The 26,984-nt window shown below is 32.6% G+C and overlaps 1 protein-coding gene across 6 annotated transcripts in view; it reads left to right on the forward strand.

Annotated features, from left to right (window-relative positions):
- Positions 1–26,984, forward strand: part of TRIQK (triple QxxK/R motif containing) — a 90,223-nt gene that overhangs the window by 59,093 nt on the left and 4,146 nt on the right. For all 6 annotated transcript variants that reach the window (XM_069466233.1, XM_069466232.1, XM_069466229.1 and 3 more), the window contains one exon: positions 22,497–22,582. In XM_069466233.1, coding sequence (XP_069322334.1) covers positions 22,497–22,582 — 86 coding nt within the window. The remainder of the gene's footprint in view (positions 1–22,496; positions 22,583–26,984) is intronic.

Consider the following 26,984-nt stretch of genomic DNA (forward strand, 5'->3'; position numbering starts at 1 on the left):
ATATATGGCCTTTATTCATTCTATACCTAATTTATCGAAAATTTTTATCATGAAAGGGTGTTGATATTTTTTTTGTCCCATGCTTTTTCTGCATTTTTTGAGATTATCATGTGATTTTTATCCTTCTTTCTGTTAATGTATTGTATCACATTGATTGATTTTCATATGCTGAGAACCATCCTTGCATCCCAAGGATAAATACCACTTGGTCATTGTGTATGACTTTTATAATGTGCTGTTGCATTCTGTTTGCTAATATTTTGACTGAGAATTTTTGTATTCACGTTCATCAAATATATTGGCTAATAGTTTTCTTTCCTTGTGATGTCTTTGTCTGGCTTTGGAATCAAGGTGATGCTGACCTTGTAAAATTAGTTTAGAAATGTTCCCTCTTTTTCTATGTTTTGGAAAAGTTTAAGAAGGATTGGTATTATTCTTTTTTAAATGTTTGGTACAATTCACCTATGAAGCCATCTGGTACCAGGCTTTTCTTTGTTGAGAAGTTTCTCATAAGTGATTCAGCCTCCTTATTTGTTATTGGTCTGTTCAGGCTTTCTATTTATTTCTTCTTGATTCATTCTTGTTTGGTTGTATATTTCTAGGAATTTATCCATTTCTTTTAGGTTTTTCAATTTGTTGGTATATAATTGTTCATAATTATCCATTGTGATCTTTTTCATTTCTGTGGCATGATTTGTAATGTCTGCTCTTTGATTTGCGATTTTATTGATTGGAGTCTTTTCTCTTTTTTCGTAGTCTAGCCAATTAGTTAGGATTGCCAATTTTGTTTATCTTTCAAAAAACCCATTCTTAGTTTTACTGAATTTTCCCCATTCTCTGTTTTATTTATCTCTGGTAAAATCTTTATAATTTCTTTCCTTCTGCTAACTTTGTGCCTAGGTTGTTCTTTTTATAATTCCTTGAGGTATAAAGTTACTTTGTTTGAAATATTTCTTTTTAAATGTAGGTTTTTATTGCTATAGACTTTTCTCTCAGTACTACTTTTGCTGCATCGCATAAATTTTGACATATTGTGTTTTCATTTTCATTTGTCTCAAAATGTTTCTAGTTTCCATTTTGATTTCTTCTTTGAATTATTGTTTAAGAATGAGCAGAGTTCCACATATTTGTGAATTTTCCAATTTTTATTTTGTTATTGATTTCTAGTTCGATTTCATTGTGGTCAGAAAAGATACTTGGAATGATTTCAATCTTCCTAAATCTGTTAAAGCTTATTTTGTTACCTAGCATGTGATCAGTGTTAGACTGTTAGTGTGCATTTAAAAATATTGTGTGCACTTGAGAAGAATGTGTATTCTGTTGCTGTCGGGTGGTATGTTCTGTATACATTTGTTAAGTTCATTTGTTCTATAGTATTGCTTAAGTCTGCTGTTTTGTTGATTTTCTGTCTGGATGATTTATCCATTATTGAAGTCTCCTACTATTATTATACTGCTTTCTATTTCTTCTATTTCATGAATGTTTTCTTTATCTATTTAGGCGCTCTGATGTTCAGTTCATATAGATATATTTATAATTATTATATCTTCTTGTTGAGTTTATTCATTTATCATTATGTATTATGAAATGATCTTCTTTTTCTCTGGTGACAGTTTTTTGGCTTAAAGTCTATTTTGTGAGATATAAGTCACAACTGCTAGCATTAGGTTACTGTTTGCATGGGATATCTTTTTCCATCTCTTTACTTTCAGCCTATGTGTGTCATTAAGTCTAACATTAAATCTTATAGACAGCATATAATTGAATCCTTTTAAAAATCCACGTAGCCACTGTATATCTTTTGTTAGTGTGTTTAATTCATTTACATTTACATATTCATTTACATAGGTAAGGATTTATTATTGTAATTTTGTTAATTGTTTTCTGTCCATCTTGTAGTTCTTTTGTTCCTTTCTCTCTTGCTATCTTTCTCTGCAATTTGATGACTTTTTGTAGTAATATATTTTGATTCTTTATCTTTTTTGTATCTACTATTAGTTTTTTCTTTGTGGTTATACCATGAGACTTGCATAAAACATAACAGTTCAGTTTAAGTTAGTAACAACTTAACTTTAATCAGATACAAAATCTCTACACTTTTATTGCTCCTCAAATTGATTTTTAACCTTGTTTTTAGTTCAGAGAATATATTTTGTATAATATCAGTTTTTGATATGAAGCTTTCCTCTATGGCCTAGTACATCGTCAATTTTGTTATCATTTGCTATGTACTTGAAAGGAATAGTTATTCTTTTATATTTGGATGCAGTACCACTTAGGGTAATTATAGTTTTCAAATCTGGTCTGTGCTTTATATGTTTTAGGTATCATTTTGTGAGACAGGAGAATAGAAATCTCCTAAGATTATGGAGTTTTCAGTTCTTGTAATTTTGTTCTATCAGTTTTTGCTTTATATATTTTGAGGCTATATTTTTGTTGCTTAGCATTTGTAAATTCCCCCTTTTCTATTATATAATGACCTTTATATTTATAAAGTTCTTATGAGATCCTTTCTTTGCATTTTTGTTTTATTAATATATTAATATTAGTAAAATATTGGTCTTTTGTTTAGTATTCTGATTTTTTCCTATTCCTCTGTTTTCATCTATAATTCAACATTTTGTTTTTAATATAGCTAAGAATCTTTGTTTTTAAGCAAGCAAATTTAATCCTGTATCAGTTTTCATTTACTATGCATGAAAAATATGTTTTTTTTTTACGATTTCATTTGTATTTTTTATTTGACTTTTCCTTGATAATCTCCATTCTAACCTTTTTTTCCTGAAAAATTTGGACTGTCCTTTTTTTCATTTTTCACATAATCATCAATGTTTTTCATTCATTTCTTTCTTTCCTTCCTTTTTTTTGGGGGGAGGAGGGAGGATTCCCTTAAATTTTTGTGGCATATTTCACTTAACGAAATGTAAAGTGTATCAATATCTTTATTTATGCCAAACAATGTAAAAGATTTTAACTCTAATATGTTAATACTCTCTTCCATCTTTCACGTATAATTACTTTAAATTGTACCTGCTGGGATGTAAATATTCTTGAAGACAGAAACTCTAATTTTTTTTTTTTTTTTGCATCTCTGATGATGTTCATAGAAGGAACTTAATAAATATTTACTTAAATAATCAATGAAACAACTTCCCTAATTCTCAGGTAATTAAAATTTTACATACCATTTGTTTAGCCTAATTTGTTTATATTAATCTTAAGTATGCTATCATTTCTCTTGAAATAATAAGTAGTATCTTTAAGTAACTTGAAAACTTACTGAAATATATTGTTTAAGTTTGTCATTTATCTTCCCTGTTATCCTTTTTGTTGTTTTTCATTGATTTTACTTTTCTACATCCCCAAGAGTACCTTGTACATAGCAATTTCTTAAATGTTGATTTTTTTTTTTGCTAAGTGCAAACTGACATTTGTTTTAATTTGTTAGATGATATCTTTTATTTTAACTACATTTCGTCTCCATATATAACTTATTGCTTGGTTAGCATTTTTAATATGATTTTCTTGGAAATTAATTTATATCTCATGAACAACTTTTTGGCTTATCTTTGTAGCAGCCCGAAGCTTAGTGCTTGTTTGTTAGTACTTACTGTAGTGTTAAATGGTGATATGTCCTTTTTAATATATGGTTAGGGTCAAGCTGTTCTGTCCAAGCATTGAAAAATTATTGGTTTGAGTTTTCTTTGTAACATAATTAAAAAGTTTGCATGAGATTTTCACTTTTAAGGATTAATTTACCAGCTTGCTTTCTATAGTCCAGATATCTCTATATAGTTTTGAGAAAAGTGCTTTTTGTATATTTTACTTTTATAGATAGTAATTTTTTTTCTTTAACGTAATATATGGTACCATTTTGTATGATTGGTAAAATATAAACATGCACTATGCTGGTGGTAATCCACTGGATCCATTTTTTATTGTGTTTCTGGTTCTATAATAATTTTCATTTTTTCCATTTGATTGATTAATGTTTTACTTAGTTATTTTCCTGTGAACATTTGTAATTTTGTTGAGCTTGAAGGTATGAAAATATAGACCATTTGTTTAAAGGCATAGCTACTTGATTTGCCATAAGATTCCCTAAGCAACGCTATTGACTTCTAGTTTTATAATGAGACTTCTATAGTTATTTATAATTTGTTATTTAGTAACTAAAAACTGTGTTGATATGGCAGTTGGGAAATTATATGACAAATTGTATTACTCTTTTATATGTAATTTTGGTAATATAGGAAAAGTAAGATTCCAAGTAGTGTTTGCCATTTGAGGAAGGGAGGAGGGATTTGAAGCAGTAGATGAGAAATTATTCTAAAAAATGTTGAAGGAAATATAAAAGTCTTTATTGTTGATTAGCAAATATTATTTGTTGGTATTTTTGGCATGCTGTAAATAACTCATCTTCCAATAATTCATTTGAGTAATTAAATTTAGATTGCAAATTTTTCTTTTCAAATATTTTGACTCTTATCTCTCTGCTTTTCTATTGTATCTTAATTGGTGTGGTCTATATAAATGGACAATAAATTATATATCTTTGTTATAGAGATCAGACAGTGAATAGAACTTGGTATTCATCCCAGACAGAATTATGATTGAATGTATTTGCAAGATTAAAGCACTAAATTTACTTTTTTCTAATTAAAGGCAATTAAAGATTTCCAGACACAAATAAAAGACAATGAATTGAGGAATAAGTGTAGGAGCAAGTCCATTTGCAGGTGAAAAGATGTGCCTTTGAAGCAGAACCAGCTGTATTTTCATTGAAAGAATAACAGTTTAGGAAGCTTTTCTGCATGTGCTTGCTTGATAGCATAATGTACTCATAAGCAGCTTATGCAGTATTCAGAAAATAACAGTGCATTAATTTTTAAAGCAGCAAAGGCAGAGGAAGAGCAGTACTGCCACATGATGATAATGAGTGTGGCTAGTGTAAAGTCGACTGTTGAGAAAGAAAAAAACAGTAAGCTTCTGGAAAATGAACATTTATAAAACAATAACCAGATATTCACATGATAATGAGCTTGGGCAGCAATATCAACAAAGGGCAATATGCAGTCTTGTTTCCGTGCAAGGGTAAGGAATTGAACAGTAAAGAGCCAAAAGCAGTTAAGTAATTTATTCTTTTATTAAACTAAGGAAACTCCCATATAAAACCATGTCATACAAAGCAGACAACAACATACACTGGGGAAAAGAAGCCCCATTCAATAAATGGTGCTGGGAAAATTGGATAGCCACATGCAGAAGAATGAAAAAGGACCCCTACCTCTCACCACTCACAAAAATTAATTCAAGATTGATAAAAGATTTAGATCTAAGACATGAAACCATAAGAATCCTAGATGAAAATGTAGGAAAAACTCTTCTAGATATTGGCACAGGCAAAGAATTTATGAAAAAGACCCCAGTGACAATCATGGTAGCAACAAAAATTAATAAATGAGATTTGATTAAACTAAAAAGCTTCTGCACAGCTAAGAAAACGATCAACAGAGAAAATTGACAACCTACAGAATAGGAGAAAATATTCACAAGCTAGACATCTGATAAAGGGCTAATAACTAGAATTTACAAAGAACTCAAGCAAATCAGCAAGGAAAAAAACAAATAGCCCTATTAAAAAGTGGGCAAAAGACAAGAACAGAAGCTTCTCAAAAGAAGATAGACAAAGGGCCAATAAACATATGAAAAAATGCTCAACATCACTAATTATCAGGGAAATGCAAATTAAAACCACAATGAGATATCACCTTACCCTAGTTAGAATGGCATTTACTAAAAAGTACAAAAACAATAGATGCTGACATTCATGCAGAGAGAAAGGAACGCTTATACACTGTTGGTGGGACTGCAAATTAGCACAATTTCTGTGGAAAACAGTATGGAGATTCCTCAAAGAACTAAAAGTAGAACTACCGGCAATCCCACTACTGGGTATTTACCCAAAGGAAAAGAAGTCATTTTATGAAAAAGACACTTGCACTAGAATGTTTATTGCAACACAGTTCCCAGTTGCAAAGATGTGGAATCAACCCAAGTGTCCATCAATTCATGAGTGAATTAATAAAATGTGGTATATGTATACCGTGGAGTACTACTCAGTCATCAAAATGATGCAACAATCTGGATGGAACTGGAGACCATTCTCTTAAGTGAAGTATCACAACAATGGGAAAACAAACACCACATGTACTCAGTATTAAATTGGAACTAACTGATGAGCACAGATGTGTACAAAAGCAAGTAACACTCAGTGGAAAGGCACAGGGGGAGTAGGGAGGAGGGGAGGGGAATAAACCAACCTCATGGGTACTATGAACACTATTTGAGTGATGGTTACACGTATAGCCATGACTCAAGCATTACAAAAACAATCCATGTAACCTAAAATATGTGTACACCATTATTTTTGGAAAAAAAAAAAGAATTGCTAAAAAAAAAAAAGTGTGTACTCAAGGGTAGAGATTTAATAAAAATAATGTTACTGCTTCAAAAACAAAAAACAAAAAAATTAAAAAAATAAAACCATGTCACAGTTAAAACTGACTGTTGCTTTAAATATGAAATAATTCCTGATATAAATAACTTTTTATATTAAATAGACCATATAAATTACTGTATCCTTTCCTAAAATAATGTAATATGAGAATGATAAATGTGTTTTTGTATCTATAAACATTATTATATGTTTTAGTAGATATATTTTGTATCTGCTTAGATATATGATTCTTTATAGGGACAGTGCTCATGCTGAAAATCTTGTAATCATACTGAATGCATAAGAAAAGGAACTTTTAACCCAGATAATATCTACTGTTTAGAAATTATAACTTAAAATGGCTTCTAAAGTATTTTGTTTAAAAAGTAGGTAGTACAGATTATCTGTATTGTATATGCAAATAAAAATTGTGAATTTTTATGCTTCCATCTTTGCTATTAAAAATTCCAGGCATAACTTGAATGTTCTTTTGCATTAATGTTTACTTTTTAATTATGATTTTGCTTTTAGTTGATACCCATAATTCCTGTTTAAGATATGAAGCAGGAAATTCTGTTGATTATGTACCATGAGTTTGGAAGTATGTATTTTAAATCTATATTTAACAGGAGCAAGCAGTGATAAACTAGTTTGGTTTGTTACAGTGGCTTGAATTGGGAGCTATACAGGTTATTAGGCAATTCTTAGTCTTCTGTACTTGGAAGAAATCAGTTACAATGGTAATCTTTTAGGGCATGATAAAATGATTAAAATGATCCCAGGAAAAATATCCATTCCACTTTGATCTTAGTTTTATAAGATATGAGCCATAGATGGTAAATAGCCATGGTTCCAGAGAAAAAATTAGAAATAGAAAGTGGTGGTGGAAAGAGAAACCCCTTTAGAGTCAAGACTCCAGTTCATGTCAATCCCAGCAAAATCCTTGCTCTTCCTTAATCTCCTGAAATCAATTGATTCATCTCAATCAATATGTATCTGTCTCTCGCTCTCTCTGCCCCTCCCCATTTTCATGTTATTTCAAGGTGGATTTGTCATCTATGATGAAAATAATTCTGAACAGAATCTAAGGATAATCCCCAGCATCGTTAACAGCTTCCCAGATATACGTCCCAACCATGCCAGACTGCTGTTCTTTAAGTCTAGGATCTTAAGTGACATTTAGTCTTGTTTTGTTCTGTTGTGATCCAGCCTAAAGGAAGAGGAAGACATATGTTTAAAATTTTAATAATGGTGATTTTACAGGGAAATTGGTTGTATAGGAAGAATAAGTATTACAATCAAGGAGCAAGCAAACAAATATAAGTTCAGATACCATTTATCAGTTCTCTAGTCGGTCATGATAGTTGTAATTTATGAACTCTCTCCTCCAGTATTCACTCTAGATATTCTTGTCTCTAGAAAGCATCTTAGTTTGCTGAGGGTCTTTGCCTTTAGAGGGTAACCCAAATCTTCATTTCTGAAAACTCTAAGCCCTTAGTGATTCTCCTAGTTATAAAGTTATATGGAAATTTTATTAAATTTTACAACTGCTCGTAGTAGTACATGAGTTAACCCAGGAGTTCCCTTACATCTTCCCATATTCCTTTTGGCATTCACTGTTTTAACAAACCATTTCAATAGACCTTGATAACCAACATAAATTACCCCAGCCAACAATGTGATTTCCCATTTTACCAGTTTCTCCATAGGTATGAAGAATCTGAACTGCCTAGGTGGCTGGTTCAGCTTCTGATTCAGGAGGACTAGTATTATGCCTTTTCTTAGGTTGCCTCTCTTTCCAGGTAAACTGCACAACACAATATATTACTCAAACTTTGATCACTTGGAAGATTTCCCTTTGTCATTGTCCTTTAGATTCATCTCCAAGAATAGCTATTAATATAACATAACAATCTACTTCTAACTGGTGTCAGAATATAAAGAACAATTTATAGACTTTTTTTTTTTTTTTTTTTTTTTTTGAGACAGAGTCTCACTCTGTTGCCCAGGCTAGAGTGAGTGCCGTGGCGTCAGCCTAGCTCACAGCAACCTCAAACTCCTGAGCTCAAGCGATCCTCCTGTCTCAGCCTCCCGAGTAGCTGGGACTACAGGCATGCACCACCATGCCCGGCTAATTTTTTCTATATATATTTTTAGCTGTCCATATAATTTCTTTCTATTTGTAGTAGAGATGGGGTCTCGCTCTTGCTCAGGCTGGTCTCGAACTCCTGAGCTCAAACGATCCGCCCACCTCGGCCTCCCAGAGTGCTAGGATTACAGGCGTGAGCCACCGCGCCCGGCCTATAGACTTTTTTTTAAATGTTAAAATGGTGCACCTAATTTTTTGGCTTGTTGAACTATTAATAGATGGCCTCCAATTCTTGACTGGTGCTTCGGACCAGATGATTTTTTGAGTCCCATGACCAGGTAGTCAGGTAGTCAGTTTCCATCAAAGTTTGGTAGCAATCCAGGAGTTGTTTCTTAGCAGCTGTTACTTGCTGAAGGAAGTATGGCACTGTTCCAAAACCTTAGAGACTGCCACTTCTTTTTTATTGGGACCTCTAAAGGCTTGTTTCTATGTCTCAGTTAGCTAAAAGCACTTCAGGCTCCATTGACTCTGCCATGTCATAAGCTACAAGAGGTAAAGTAGTTTGCACAGTAATCTACTGGAGAACCTTTTATTGTCTCGTGCCCTATTCAACACTTGCAATTTTTCAGGTCCCCTACATATATAAAACATGTATTATAGATTTAAAAGCACTAATGGCATAAACAACCATGTATCCCTCATCCAGGTTAAAAATTGAACATATACCGATAGATAGTGTACCTCTTCCTGATTGCAACACCATCCATGCTTCTGAGAAATAACCATGTTCTTAATTTTGTATTAATTCTCTTTACGTATTTCCCATTTATATTTGTGTCAAACAATATATTATTTAGTTTTGTCATTTTATATAAATGAAGTTTATATAACTGAAATAATGGTGTATATGTTATATAATTTGCTTTTTTAATAGCGAACATCATGTTTTAGAGTTTTATTCTTGTTTATGGATGTTGATAGAGTTCATTCATTTTCTGTGGTTTATAGCTTTCCATTATTTTTATATACTGTTATTTTTCTATCTATTTTGGTTTGGGACAATTAGATTCAGATTTGGACATTCTCAGTTTCTTTTTTTCTATGAATGCTATTGTAAGCAATGCTTCTATGAATATTTTTAGACATGTCTGTTCATCAGGTTACATGTAGAAGAATTTCTCTGCAATATATACCTAGTAAAAGAATTTTGTATCATAGATGGATGTGCATGGCATTATCAAGTAATGTCAGTGTCATTTTCATCTTTTAAGAGGTTGAACCTATGCACGTTTCTTAATGGTAAAGAGAATGTGGCAAGTTGACCTTTATTTCTGGGAGACAATCCTGACATGCTCTAACTCAGTGAATCTCTATGAATTAGATTCAGGTAGCAAGTCTCTTTCAATAGAAATGTTCATTCTTCTCTCTTTTATGCATATCTAGGTGAGGCATCTCAGGAGCTTTCCGTGTCTTTTCCAAGCGTTATATTGTGTCATTGTCATTGTGATATATTTGGGAGTGGTGAAGAAGTTAAAATTTCTGACAATCAGATTGTAAAACAGATGCAGAATTGATCTAGTTCTTTTTCTTATTTTTTTTTATTTCAGCATATTACAGGGGTACAAATATTTAGGTTATGTATATTGCCCTTGCCCCACTCGAGTCAGAGCTTCAAACGTGTCCATCCCCCCCAGATGGTGCACACTGCACCCATTACATGTGTATATACTAATCCCCTCCTTCCCCTTCCCATCTTCCCGACACCCAGTGCATGTTATTACTATACATGCACTTAAGTGTTGATCAGTTAATACCAATTTGATGGTGAATACATGTGGTGCTTGTTTTTCCATGCTTGTGATACTTCACTTAGTAGAATGGGTTCCAGCTCTATCCAGGATAATACAAGAGGTGCTATATAGCCATTGTGTTTTGTGGCTGAGTAGAACTCCATAGTACACATATACCACATTTTATTTAATCCACTCATCTATTGATGGGCACTTTGGTTGTTTCCACATCTTTGCAATTGTGAATTGTGCTGCTATAAACATTCTAATGCAGATGTCTTTTTTATAGAATGTCTTTTGTTCTTTTGGGTAGATGCCCAGTAATAGGATTGCTGGATCAAATGGTAGTTCTACTTGTATCTCTTTGAAGTATCTCCATATTGCTTTCCACAGAGGTTGTGCTAGTTTTCAGTACCACCAGCAGTGTATGAGTGTTCCTATCTCTCTGCAACCATGCCAGCATTTATTGTTTTGGGGCTTTTTGATAAAGGCCATTCTCACTGGGAATAAGTGTTACTCTCATTGTGGTTTTGATTTGCATTTCCCTGATGATTAGAGATATTGAGCATTTTTTCATATGTTTGTTAGTTTTTAATCTATCTTCTTTTGAAAAGTGTCTGTTCATGTCCTTGGCCCACTTTTTGATAGGGTTGTTTGATTTTTTTCTTGCTGATTTTCCTGAGTTCTAAATAGATTCTAGTTATCAGCCCTTTATCAGATGTGTTACATGTGAATATTTTCTCCCATTCTGTAGGTTGTGTGTTTGCTCTCATGATAATTTCCTTGGCTGTGCAGAAACTTTTCAATTTGATCATGTCCCATTTATTTATTTTTGTTGTTGTTGTGATTGCCTTTGCGGTCTTCTTCATAAATTCTTTGCCTACGCCAATGTCTATAAGAGTTTTTCCAACATTTTCTTCTAGAATTCTTACAGTTTCACACCTTAGGTTTAAGTCTGTTAGCCACCATGAGTTGACTTTTTTGAGAGTTGATTTTGTGATTTTTGTGAAACGTGGGGATCCTGTTTCATCTTCTACGTATCACTATCCAGTTTTCCCACCACCATTTATTAAATAAGGATTCTTTTCTCCAGTGTATGTTTTTGTCAGTTTTGTCGAAGATCAGATGGCTGTATGAGGATGATTTTATATCTGGGTTCTCAGTTCTGTTCCATTGGTCTGTATCTTCCTCCCCAACACATTTTATGAAGCCAACATCACCCTGATACTAAAACCAGGAAAGGATGCAACAAAAAAAGAAAACTACAGACCAATATCCCTTATGAATATATATGCAAAAATTCTCAACAAAATTCTAGCAAACCGAATTCAGGTGTTTATCAAAAAAATAATCCATCACAACCAAGTGGGCTTCATCCCAGAGATGCAGGGATGGTTCAGCATACCCAAATCTATAAATGTAATTCACTACATAAATAGAAGCAAAAACAAAGACCACGTGATCCTCTCAATAGACACAGAAAAAGCATTCGACAAAATTCAACACTCTTTTATGATAAGAATTTTTAACAAATAGGTATAGACAAGACTTACCTAAAAATAATACAAGCCATGTATGACAAACCCACAGCCAACATCATACTGAATGGGGAAAATTGAAAGCACTCCCACTTAGAACTGGAACCAGACAAGGCTGCCCTTTATCACCGCTTCTATTCAACATAGTGCTGGAAGTCCTAGCCAGAGCAATCAGACAGGAGAAAGAAATCGAGGGTATCCAGATGAGAGCAGAAGAGGTCAAACTATTGCTCTTGCTGACGATATGATCTTATATCTAGAAAACCCCAAAGATTCTGCCATGAGACTACTGGAATTGATAAACAAATTCAGCAAAGTCTCAGGTTACAAAATCAATGTACAGAAATCAGTAGCATTCCTATACTCCAACAGCAGTCAAACTGAGAACCAAATCAAAGACTCAATATCCTTCACAATAGCAACAAAGAAATTAAAATACCTAGGAATATATTTAACTAAGGAGGTAAAAGACCTCTACAGCAAGAACTATGAAACACTGAGGAAGGAAATAGCAGAGGACGTAAACAGGTGGAAAACCATACCATGCTCATTGGTCGGCAGAATCAACATTGTTAAAATGTTTATACTACCCAAAGTGATCTACAGATTCAATGCAATCCCTAGTAAAATACCAGCATCATTATTCACAGATCTAGAAAAAATAATTCTATGCTTCGTGCGGAATCAGAGAAGACCCTGTATAGCAAAAGCAATCTTAAGCAAAACAAATTGGGAGGCATTAATTTGCCAGACTTCAAGCCATATTACAAGGCTATAGTAACCAAAACAGCATGGTACTGGCACAAGAACAGAGACATAGACCGATGATCTAGTTCTATAGTAGGACTAAAAGTATACTGCTGTTTCTTCCAGTAAAAATAGCCTCTTATAGTATCTTAGAAAAATGCATAGGCTTGATCAATTAGCTAGTTGTGACTGTGTGCTAAGGACTTCATTATTCTGCTACAGTTAGAAAATTCTATTGTAAGTTTAAATTTTCAGTACTAGTTAGTTAGTTGATTACCATGGCCAACTAGTCACAGTGAGAAAATAAACAGGTCTATGAAAATAATCAGTGTGACTGCATATTTAAAGTTTTTTATGACATAGTCAAACTCACATTTCTCCAGGAGTGTTCATGGCCTTTAGTTTACCATTGATAAGGAAGCAGAATAATATTTGTACTTAATTCTTACTGACAAAAGCTCTTATATCACATACTGGGGAACCAAGCTGGAGATCCTATCTATTTCCAAGGTTATCATTTGAGCCTATGGACTCAGAATTGGGGAAATGAACATACGGTCTGTTCTGGACCACTGAGTCTGCTATTAGAAATTAATTTTTTTAATCAGCTGGCCTGTTAAGTTTTATTGCCTTCTTGGAGTTAGTGTCTTTTGAATCTTTGCAGTTTGATATTTTCAGTATTTTAAATTGCTTCCACCAGATATCCACATGGCTTTTATCCTAATTTCATTCAATAATCTGGTAAAGTGAAAGAATAATTAAGGAGAACTTCTCTAACCACCCTATCTGAAACTATACATCTTTCCCTTTTATTGTTTGCCCCTTGCCAACTGTATTTTTCTTTTTAGTGCTTTTAATTACCTGACAAATTACATAATTTTTGTGTGTTTATGATCTGTCTTTTTTACGAGGTTTAGGGTGACAGACACTTGTTCTGTTTCATTCACATGTCATTTATCAACCTCAATGTGTGTTTATTTCCGTACTAGGTTTTGGTTGCACAGTATCATGAAAATTGCATTGATTCAAATAAATAGTTAAAATGATAATTACCTTTTTAATAGTGCAGATCTAGCAATTTCAGGATACTCTTCAATTAAACTGATCACAAAATGTGAGAAAAGAGTAGTAGAAAATTTTATTCCAGAACTGAATCACAGGCATTTATAAGGACAGCCTGCAGTTTTTATTATGAATATAGTAATAAAATTTCAGCAACCAAAGTATAATAATCCTCCTAACTATGCATGTACCTTTCACATTTTATTACAAAACTATTAGGACACAATAAGAACATGCATCAAGCAGGCATACCAGTGTCTTGCCTGGCATTTAATTAAGCAAAACACACCTGTGCTAAAATAGTATATTCACTTGTATAATTCTTTGTGTGCAGACATTTAAATGCCTGAATTATTAAAAATCTATCATCTAAATAAGAATTCCTTAACCAATGATACATGTCCAAGATGTTCAAAAATAAGCATAGCAAAGTCAAAATGTGTAAGTAAAAATTAACAAAATTTGCACTACAAAGCAGTGCATTGCTTATTTCTATTATATTAAAATGTGAAATGTGTTGGATTGTTAAAATTTTAAAAATATGTTAAAATTTTAAACATAATTTAGAACATGTTTAAAAATAGAATATTGAATAAAATTGATTTGAATTAGACTCTGAAAAGTTAATATGTGTTTTATAATTTCTAGGGCAACCATTAAAACATTTTAAGAGATATAGTTAAAGTCACAATACATAATTTAAATGGAATAATAAAAAATGTTCAACTAATCCAAAAAAGTCAAGAAAGGTGAAATAGGAACAAAATCAAAGGGAACAAAAAGAAATTATAAAATGTCAGACTTTAATAAAAACACATCAATAGTTTCATTGACTATAAATATCTAAGTACACTAATAAAAAGACAGATTTTCAGGTGAAATTTTATAAAATGACCCAAATATAGGCTGTATATAAGAAATTCACTTCAAATATAATGATATTAAAAGTAAAGGGATAGAGGAGAAATACTTCATGAATATGAAGTAAAGACCTCTGAAAAATCTGCTTCTATATAAAGCCAACAAGGAGATTGGCAAAAATTGTCAAAATCAACTTTTTTAGAAATCTAGAAATTAACGAAAATCTTGCAATAGTCCAAGGAGTGTTTATTGAAGAAAAACAGCTGAATTTTTCCTTTGAGGAAAAATTTGGTAATGAATATTTTGTAAATAAAGGTACATTTAACTACAATTTCCCATTTTCCCTATGTATGGTGACTTTGGGGACACCCTGTAGCATGAGCAGGGCTTGCCATGCCCAGTAGAGGTGTGAGAAGGTTGAAATCTCTCACCTCTTGCCAACCTTCAGCCTCTATACAAGCATAAGTGAGGACTAAGACATAACTCTGAATTCCTGTTAGATAATGGAGATGTACCCCAACACAAACATACACATACACACACTCACATATCACCTCAGCAAAACTGGAAGACTCAGTAGTTCAGGAATTTAAGGAAATATCTGTCTAATCACTAGATAATGTCTTAGTTCATTTTGTGCTGCTATAACCTATAGCAGAATAAATTAAATGGGCTAATTTATAAAGAAGAGAGATTTATTTCTTAAAGTTCTAAAGGCTGGGGAGTCCAAGGTCAAGGGGCCCACATCTGGCAAGGGCCTTCTTGATGTATCATCCCATGGTGGAAGGCAGAAGGGCAAACACACACAGGAGAGCTCAAGGAAGGTCTAACTCATCCATTTATCATGAACACACTCACCCAACAATGGCATTAATCTATTCACAAGGGCAGAGCCCTTATGACTTAATTACCTCTTAAAGGTTCCATCTTTCAACACTGTTAAATTGGGAATTAAGTTTCTAATAGTTGAACTTTAGGTGACACATTCAAGCCATAGCGTTCCACCCCTGGCCTCCAAAATTCATGTCCTTCGCACAATGCAAAATACATTTTTTTCCCAATAGTTCCGAAAACCCAAAATCTTAACCTGTTCCAGCATCAGCTCAAAATTTCAAATTACAAAGTCTCATCTAAATCAGATATGGGTGAGACTCAAGGCACAATTCATCCTGAGTCAAATTTTTGTGCATCTGTGAGCCTGCAAAATTAATCAAGTTATCTACTTCCAAAGTACAATGTTGGGACAAGTATAGGATAGATATTCCCGTTCAGAAAGGGAGAAATAGGCAACAAAATAGGAGTAAGTCCAAAACCCAAAAGAGAAAATTATATTAAGTCTTAAAGATGAAGAATAATGTCCTTTTACTTCATATTCCACAACCTTGGCACACCGGGGCAGGGGTTGGGTCTCCTAACCTCAGGCAGCCCCACCCCTGTGGCTTTGCTGGGCTTAGTCTACCTAGCAGCTCTTATGGGTTGGAGACTCTTGCCTGTAGCTTTCCCAGCCTGCAGTTTCACACTGGTAGCTCTATAGTTCTTGAGTTTCTGAGGTGGCTTTGCCCTAGTGGAGGCTCTCTGCAGTGCCTCCACTCCTACAACAAGTTTCTGCCTAGGCCTGCAGGCAGTTTAATACATCTGTTGTAATATTGGTGGAGGCCACCATGATTCCCCAGTTCATCTTGTGCAAGTCAGCATGTCTTCTGAGTCAGCACTCCATGGAGCCTGTTAAGATTTACCCCTTGAAACCTCTGAAGCTGTGGCACAAGCTGCAGCTGGGCCTGCTCAGGCCACAGCTGGGGCAGCTTAGGGGTGTTGTGCTAGAATGTGAGAGCAAAGTCCCAAGGCAGTGCAAGGGCAGTGAATGCTGAGGTCCTGTGGACAGCTCTCGGAAAACCTTGCCATCAAAGTCCTTTACTGAGCCTGTTACTGGAGGGACATCCTTGAAGATCTCTGACATGCCTTTTCGGGTATTTCTCTTGTTGACTTGATGAATATCCACCTGGCTCCATTCTATCTGTGGTAATCTCTTCAGCAAATGGTCACTTTGCCACACTTTCAGTATTCTCTCCTGAAAAATGCATTTTTATTCTTTACATGGCCAAGCTGATTTTCTAAATCTTTCCATTCTGCTTCCCTTTTAATTATAAATTCTATTCCAACTTTATGTCATTTCTCTTTTCTTGCATCTTACTACATGCAGTTAAAAGTAGCCATGCAGCTCCTTGCAATATTTTGCTTAGAAATTTTTTCTGGTAGATAATCGTAGTGCATTGATCTTAAATTCTGTCTTCCATAAAAGCCCTTGAACATGGGTACAATTCAGCCAAGTTCTTTGTCAATTTATAACAAGGATGGCCTTTACTCCAGTTCCCAAAAAGATATTCCCCATTTTCATCTGAGGCCTCATGAGTATGGCCTTTACTGCCCATATTTTTACCAATATTTTGATTAAAATCACTTAAGTAATCTCTAAGAAGATTCAGAGTTTTCCTATAATTCTCCTCTTCTAAGCCCTCACTAGAATTGCCTTTAATGCTTCATTCATGGAAATACAGGCTTTTCTAACCTACTTCTCCAAATTCTTCCAGCCTCTAGCCATTACCCATTTCCAAAAAGCTGTTTCTACATTTCAGTTATTTGTTCTACCAACAGACTCACTTCTTGGCAGAAATTTTTGTCTTAGTTCATTTTGAGCTGCTATAATGGATATCTGAGACTGGGTAATTTATAAAGAATAGAGATTTATTCCTTATAGTTCTGAAGGCTGGTAAGTCTAAGGGTGAGGGGCTTACATCTGATGGGGGCCTTGTTAATGGATCATCCCATAGTGGAAGGTGGAAGGGCAAAAGAGCATGCACCAGAGAGAGCAAGGAGGGGAGTCAAATTCATCCTTTTTTCATGAGCTTATTCCTATGACAACTAACCCACTCCTGCAATAATGCCATTAATCAATCCATCATTTAATCCCTTTTTAAAGGTCCAACTTCTCAACACTGTTGTCATGGGTGTTAAATTTCCACCACATGAATTTTGGGGGACACATTTAAACCATAGCAGAAACTTCAGTGACACACATGATAAAGAATACAGGCTTTACAGAATTAGTCCAGAAAAGTCTCTAAACAGAAAGACTCCAATAACCAAAAAACAAACAGCAGCAACAGAACCTAGGGGAGATCTGATTTGCAAAGTTGCCACATTACATCATTAAATATGTTCAATTTTCAATGGGAAATTATGAAATGTGCAAAGAATTAGTAAAGTATAGTCCATATATACACACAAAAACAATAGAAACTGTTCTTAAGCTCAGACATTTGACTTACTGGACAAAGACTTTAAATTAGCCATTTAAAATGTAGACAAAAACTTAAGAAAACTAAGTGTGAAGAATTAAATTATAAGAATTATATCTCACTAAATAGAGAATAGTATTAGACAGTTATAAATTGTATATATAGGTATAGACACACATATATCTATATACATATATTTACATATATACTCATATATCTACATATAGATATATGTGTATATTTCTGTTAAAGTAGAAATTCTGGAGTTGAAAAGTATGATAACTGATACAAACATTTTAGAGAGGCTCCACAACCAATTTCAACTGGCAAAAGAAATTATATATATATGTATAGACACACATATATCTATATATATATTTACATATATGCACATATAGATACATGTGTATATTTCTGTATCAAGTAGAAATTCTGGAGTTGGAAAGTATAATAATTTCAACTGGCAAAAGAAAGAATTAGAGAACATAAAGAGAAGTTAATTGAGATTATCTAGTCCGAGTTTGTTCTCTAACACAATGGAATAAAATTAGAAATTGCTAACAGAAGGAAATTTGTGTGATTAAACAAATTACAAATGTTTATTAAATAGTATACTTCTAAATAATAGGTCAGAGAAGAAATCACAAGGTAAATACTTTGTGATGAGTGAAAACAAAACATAACATTTCAAAACTTAGGAGATACAGCTAAACCAATACTTAGATGGAAATTCATACCTGTTAATGACTCCATTATTAAATAATAAAGATTTCAAATCAATAACCTAACTTTCCACCCAAACCAACTAGAAAATGAGGAGCAAACTAAACCCAAAGCAAGTAAGTAAAAGGAAATAATAAAGATTAGAATGGAAGTAAACAAAACAGAGACTAGAAAAACAAAAGAAAAAAATCAACAAAACCAAAAGTTTGTTAATTTGGAAAGATCAACAATATTGAAAAAAACTTTAGTTAGACTAACTATGGAAAAAAAAAAAACATTCAAATTACTAACACTAGGAATTAAACAGGGTATACCACTATTGACCTTACCGAAATAAAATATAAGGGAATATGATGAGCAGTTGTATGCTGAATAATTAGAAAACCTAGATAAAAGAGTACCAAGTGCTAGTGATGATGTAAAGTTACCAGAACTCTCATATATTTCTGGTGGGAATGTAAAATGATATAGCTACTCTGGAAAATTATTTGGCAGTTTTTTATAAAATTAAACATGTATTTGTCATATGACTCAGCAGTCTCACCCTAGATAAATGGAAACTTAAGTTCACACAGAAATCTTTACAGCTGTGCTTATGACAGCTCTGGTTATACTTGCCTGACACTGAAAATAACCCAAGTATACTTCAGTGGGTGAATTAATAAACAAACTCTGGTACTTTTTTCTATAATGGAATACTACTAATGAACTGTTGATACATACAATTTGGGTAAATCTTAAAAGTCTTACAATGAATCAAAGAAGCCATTGTTACTTTATTGCCACATTTTTGAAAGGGAAAGCTATAAAAATGGAGAATAGATCAGTGGCTGCCAGGAATTATGAGTGGGAGGTGGGATAACTATAAAGGTATAGCATATGGGAGTTTAATGAGGTGATGGAACTATTCTATATTCTAATTATATAAGGTGGTAGTTACATGAATCTATACATGCATATTAAAATTTATAGAAACATGTACCAAAGAAAAGCCAAATTTACTGTATAATAATTTTTAAATAATACAATATTATAGAATTATATCGGTGGGAGAAACCATAAATCCATCTATCAAGAACATGGAGATGAAGAGAAAAAGCTGCTTACTAAGGTGTAATATATCAGAGAAAACGAAAGTCCAGAAATTATTTAATGAATGGTGTCATTGTGAATAGAGAAACTAGGTGATTGCAGCCCCAGATTGGCTTCATGGGCTTCAATTATGAAGTTTTTCTCTCCACATAAAATTTAATGGGCAACTGTCAAATAGTTACTTTGGTTATTACATTGTTGATATAACCAAAATCAGACCCAGTTGTTTTCAAGAAAACATCTACAAAATCTAGATTATCTAAGTTTGTGGTCCCCAGTCCCGGGCTGTGGCCCAGTACCAGTCTGTGGCCTGATAGGAAATGGGCTGTCCATCACCACCTGAGTTCCACACAATGCCTCCCCCACAACACCCCACCCACTGACCCCCGGTCCATGAAAAAATTATCTTCCATGAAACTGGTCCCTGGTGCCAAAAAGTCTGGGGACCGCTGATCTAAGTGTGTTTTTTTTGTAGGTGTCAGTAAGTACTCAGAAGTCAGGGACTTCTGTATTTTATATTTTGTATAATCCTGTGGGCATAGATATCTTTCTTGAACCCATTAAAATTCAAATGTTGAAAACTCTTTGGGTGCAATGGAAAGATCTGGTTTTAATTATAAAGAACTTAGCAGATACCCCTGTAAATGTTTTTACTTAGTAGACTAAAACCACATTTTGCAATATATACTTTTGGATATCATAGTCAGCAAGGAGAATACTAAATTAATGACAGATGTACTGTTTGGAGAAGTACCAGATGTACAATAACTTTTAATACTATCTTTTTATTATAAATACAGTTTCAAATATTCATATCAACTTGTAATATAAATTTAGAATATTATTCTCTATGAGAATATGAGTTGAATTTAGATAGAATACATCATTTAACCCATGGTTATATGGCACTTGAAGTAGTGTGACAAATTCTCACTTTAACCTTGACTCTTTGAGGTATATTTGAGTCTGTTTAATGACAGACACATTATCTAAAATATTGCATACTTGTATGAAAAACATAGGGTTAAGATAATCCTTTTTAATTTGTTTATTGTTTCCCCATATCACCCAGAGATTATTATAGGGCATATACAGTATAAAACAAGAAATTACATCTTGGCTTTAAATCCACAGTCTTCAAATTTCTTTTTTAGATTCTCATCAAAAACTTGATCTATAACCCTGAGTGAAGACATTTGATGTGTCACCATTTTCATTGTTCTGAACTGTTTATATCCCAGCAGGAATAATGACATGAATAGTTTGACTGTTGAGATGTGAAATCAGAGTGAACACTTGTCAAGATTTTTTTATCAAAATTAAATGTTGCTAATTTAAAATGGGTCAGAGTAATATTTTTCTGTATTTAAATGATTTAAATTTAGATCATTTGATATACATTTTTACAATTGGCTCATTTCTGGATCATTAAACTCCATCATCAAATAATATTTATTAAGCTTCAGCATGCTCATAGATCTAGAATTACTGCTATACAATAGCAGTTAAGGAAAGAGGATACACTTCTTTAAAAAGAAAATACAAAACTCTTCAACCAAACAAATACTTTTATGGATCTAATGAACACAAATACAGCATTTTCTCATTACTCCCATCCATTTGACTCACCTCTCTCTGCCATTTCTAATTCTAAAAATCTATATCAAATTTTAAAGATACTTTTGAATCATTAGTAAACACATTATGAGATACATTGCACATTAAATTTTTATGATATACTTTAGATGAACTGCTTTCCAATTTATTTCAATGTGAGAAAGATGTGGAAATTAAAATTAGAACTTGCATTATTTAGATAATGGAAATGTAGGGTAAGTTTGGGAAAGGAACTGGACATTGTAAGATAAAAAACAAGGCAAAATAAGCATATAAAATAGCCAGAGAGATTATGCAGTAATATGTTAACTCCTACTCAGAATAGCATATACTATTATATTTGAGGCTCATTTGACTCAGTTAAGAGTTTGGTTAACAAAATTGTACATTATTGTAGTAAATGCTTTTGTTGCTGTTGTCAAGTCTATTTTCTTCCCTGGCTGTGTAATAATACATCTTTCGTTACTCATTGGTGGGGTCACCAGATGGTACACAAAAGAAGGAAATTTTAAGCTCAGTTTTGCTCATTTTTGGCTGTGAGATGTGGTAGTGATGACTGAAACTAATATCTAAATGTAGCTATCCTATATCTTTTACCTAGCCATATTTATTCTGTCCTTTAGTAAGTGGAAAAAAGTTAAATACATGTTTTTCTAATGAATTCAGGTGACTAAAAGTTAATTGTCTATATATTTCTTCTTTAGTCTCTTACTTAGAGAAAACTTGGGGATATTTGTCATTGATTTTTTGAATAATGTATCCATAATAAAATAAATTTATAATGAGCTATTACTCTTCACTTATGAAGACAAAGTTAACTTTACCTATTAATGATATCTTACATATACTCATTTATTTATGCATTTGTTTCCAAATGCTTCCAAAAGATTTTTCTTCACTTTAACTTCTTATTCTCTAAAATAAGTTTTTACCTATTTTGATATTCACTCCACATGAAATCAAAAATGTCTGTCACTATCTTCTTGAAAAAGTATGAGAGGAAGAAAAGTTGACCATTGGGTGACTATTTATGTGAAAGTTTATGGTTACTACAACTGGGAAATACTTTGCAACTCTGTGTCCCTGTTTTACTCTGTTTAAACATTCCTTGACATTTCAGATGACTGTTAAACTTGAATTATATATAAGCATTACTCATTGTCTGAAACTATTTCTTTCTAGGTAAACAGGATTATAAAAAAACCAAACCTATTTTACGAGCAACCAAATTAAAAGCAGAAGCAAAGAAAACAGCAATAGGCATAAAGGTAGACCTCTATTTGATAACTTTAAAATTTGATATGTGCATGCCATTTCATTTTCTAAAACTGGATTGCATAAATGTTGAATTCTAAATGTTTTATGACATTTCAAAATCTAAATAGAATGCCAGACTCGAAGGTTTTTGTAAAGAATTTATTTAATGGAAAACATCCTTCCTATCCTGAGATTTTGAAGGGTCTTAAAATAAAACATAGTGTCACTTAAGAGAAGCAGTTATACTTAAAGTTGCAATTTATATTCTCTCTAGCTACTGTGTATATTGTTCAAACATTTTAGTGATATATGTGGCCTTTGTCAAAAATTTCTGTTGTTTTCAATAAATTTCCCTTTATAGTTGCTTAAATTGTAGTTGTAATTATATATACTTAGATCGTTAATACGTGTAATTTTATTCTGTATATCTTATTGTTGTCAGTACTCTCTATGAAGAAATTCTAATGATGCTCCCAAACTTGTTCTTTTGAAACACCAGTGTTATATCTGCTTAGGAAGGATAAATGCAACTGATAATGATGTTAGTAGACAGTGAATTCAATGTGTCAGCACAATTGAGCTGAACAAAATTACATTTACATTATTTCCCATGTCAATCTTTTGCCAGATATTTAGAGTTGAATTAAACTATTAATAGAAAAATTAATTTGGCAACCCTACTATAAAATGGGTAAAATAAAAATGGCCAGTACATATATTTTATTTAAATATTAAGATGTTAAAAGGAGATTTTGGTTTTTATCTGGCAGATGAAAAATCAATTTTTCTAAGTTATAGCTTATAGCAAATGCCAAGGTATTACTACCAAGCTGTAACAGCTGTTGAACTGCCAGATGATATATTTGGTTGTCTTCCAGAATTTGCTATTATGATCATGAAACACTGTCTTCTTTTTGCTCCTGATTGCTGATTTTGATCAAGCATTGCCGTGTGATGCAGTATGTTTTCACAACACAATCTCCTCAGTTAGTGCTGTATGTCAGTTTTTAATGAAAAAAAGTAAATTGCCTTTCTGTTTAAAAGAGAGAAGATTCTTCTTTGGAAGTATTTTTCTAAATTCGTATGAAATGTTACTCATCTTTAAAAACTATTGTGATGACATGACTTTTTCTAAGAGCAATGTATAGTTTTTTTATTTTCCATTTGGTCACTTGGTGACTATCTCTTGAAGTGAGAGTATTGTTTGTCATTGTCCCCCAAGGAAATATATCACTTACTTTTATCTTTTATAATGCAGTGTTTTTTTTTTTTTTCTATTTTTTGTTTGATTTTTTTTTTTAGGAAAAATATTACGGTAACGAAATCCACTTGTGGCACAATATAATGAGCAGTTATATATTAGGATTTGAGAAATAGTGCAGCCGTTCATTTATTTATAAACCACTTTTTACATACTTTTTAATATTTGTTCATAATTATTATGTTTTAATTTAAAGAAATAACTATGTTCCCAGTGTGAGATAAAGTCTACCTTATAATGTGCAATTATTATCTTTTTAAAAACAATGTAGAATTTTCTTAATCTTTTTACAAGAAAATTTTTTCTTAGATTTTATTTCCTATTTAAAGTATGTACAGAAGAGTTTCAAACTAACATCAGAACATAGCTCTTTTTTAATAAGCTAGCATATCATTTTGATTTGTAAACCTGTGGAAAACAAAGACCTTAACCTCAAATATTGTTTATTTTGCTTGAAAATTTATGTGAGGAGCCTATTAAGATGGTATGAAACTTTTTAGAATCAGAACCATGGAGGTGTTTTACATTTCAAATCTAGCATACTAATTAGTTTGCCCTGTCAAACTTTGATTGCCTTGTCATTTTGGCATAGGATTTTAAATAACGAAGTTTCTTTCAGGAATTGCCATTTAATGCTTTTTAATTTCCCCAGTGAGTGATTTTATCCATATTGATAATGTCAGAGAAGCAACTAAGGACTAATGAACATCAAACATGTTTGACTCATCTACTTGATACAGAATGACCATAATATTGTAATATTTTATCACTTTACTACATATTCTTTTGAATGAATCATAATGATGCTCTTCAAATAATTTAAATCTACAGAAAATATGAACAGGTGCATGGATAGAAAAGTAGCAGCAATGACAACAACACTGAACACAAGATAAGGAGGCCTAGGATCATATCCTTCTGCCCCTTACTGTTGCTGTGATCTAGTTCAACCTAAGCTGACACATTTATAAAATGGAGATTTTGCTATTGACCTCATAATGTTGTCAGGAGAGCTAAATAGTACAGTGCAAACATTGAACATAGTGCATAGAAGTTATTTATGAATCATTAGCTGATTGAGAAAATATTTGTTTGAATTAACCGTTTCTAGTATGTATAAATAAGACTTCCCTTGAATGTTTGTCATTGGCTTTAAGATGCCCTACTTCACCTAAGTTTGCACTGAGTGGCTATAATTATATATAACAAAATGTTCCCAGTTTGTGGAGATAGTATTATGTACATTAGTGTTGTAAAGTTTTAAAAGCATTACATAATTTTAATATACCTTGTATAAAGATCATATAAATATTACTCAGTCATTCATTATTTACTTAGAAATTACAAGTATTACAATATAGTAGCACCTGTGGAAAGAAAGATGAATAAGACAGGATTGTCTTGAAAGAACTTATACAAGAAATCACTTCTAGATTTAATTACTATATCAAGTCAGCAGTACTGATTGTGAAATCATGGGTTGAGATACGAAGAATTATACAATAGGGCCTTTACCCTTAAAGGCTTCTAGAGCTTTTTGTAAATGTATGTTTAGTAACAGAAAATGTTTTGGGGGAGCAGTTAATGATTTCAGCATAAGATATGAATAGAGTATGTTAAAATCTAAAATTAATTTCTACTGAGAAGCTATTTTTCTTTTTTTGTGTCTTAAAAATGCAAATAAAATATTATCATTTAAAAGCCTAAAAATTCAGTGAGTACCACCTAAAAAATATTTACACAACTAAGTTTGCTGTTTGGTTGCTGCCCAATTATGAGATTATTTTTCAAGAATTACAGCATTACTAAAAAATTTTTTAGAATATAAATACCCATGCTTCCTAGTGTTTAGAAGGAAAAGAATTTATGTTTATTAATTGATTTATTTAAAAGGTTTATTTGACAGGCATAATTATAATAAAAGAATAAGGACCAAAAATTTACTTTTGTTACATAAATGAAATATTTACGTGTCAACCAGAGCCAGCCAACAACCCCTTGGGATGAGCCAGCTTGAAACGTTTTGTTTGTTCTTTTTTGTTATTTCGGATTTAAAGCTAAAAATGGCCAAGGGGCAGGGAAGTCATAAATGCCTACAGGTCTCTAAAGTTATGGTTAGTGTCACCAGCATCCTGCAAGTATTATTTTCAAGTTTTACCATTGTTTTAATCCTGTAAACATTCATCCTCTGCTATGCTTGTTTCCTCAACAAAATAGGGACATTTTGAAGAAAATTATTTGCTACACCTCCCCACCTAATACTTTATAAGCCACTCCCACACCACATATTGAACAGACATAATTGAATTAGTGTGTCCTCTGAAGTTGTATTCTAGGAATACACTCTGCTTCCTACCCTTAAAACTCTTTCTCATGCCTCCGGATATTCTGAAAGTATATAGTGAAAACGATACAGAGTTGTTCTAAGCACAAGGAGTTGAAAAGCAGCAATTAGAGTTGACTATCAATAAGGTGTGAATCATGGTCTCCAGTCAAGAGTAAAAACTTTATTCTTTCATTAAGCTTGGGTGACTGCTGTTGAACAGTCTTGTTGTCCACTATACAGAACAGATGGAGTTTGCAGTTGTGTGTCACTTGTTTATTACATCCTCTTAAAATTAGTAGCTGTGTAACCAGATGGGTCTGGGAGCACAGCTGTGGATATAAGAAAATAAATGAAACCTGTCTGATGCTGCCATGCCCTTTTGAGATGCCAAAGTGTTCCAACTGCAACAAAGAAAAATTCACTTTCATTTGACACTATATTGATATGTTAGATTTAAAAAATGAAATCTCACAAAAATGGTTGACACTGAGTTTTCCAACCCCCGGTGTTTATTGATATTTATTTTCATATTTTGGAAATCTAAATGTAATTATGAAACTAAAAATCTGTATAAAATATCTAGAATTTCAACATTCAGGTAAATACTCCATGTTGATTATAAACCCGCTTCATTTTAATGTTTTTAAAGTTTATTAGGTGTATATGTTGAATTGCTGATTTTACATTCTTATGAAATGTAAAATATATTCATGCAAATGCAAATGAATTGCTTCTCTGTAAAACAATGCCAGGTAAGGAGTGTGATACACAGTGGAAATTAGAAAGGAATATTAGGCCCCTTAGGATACTGAACTGGCACTCTATT

The sequence above is a fragment of the Eulemur rufifrons genome, chromosome 3 (genome assembly GCF_041146395.1).
Source record: "Eulemur rufifrons isolate Redbay chromosome 3, OSU_ERuf_1, whole genome shotgun sequence".
Taxonomy (NCBI): domain Eukaryota; kingdom Metazoa; phylum Chordata; class Mammalia; order Primates; family Lemuridae; genus Eulemur; species Eulemur rufifrons.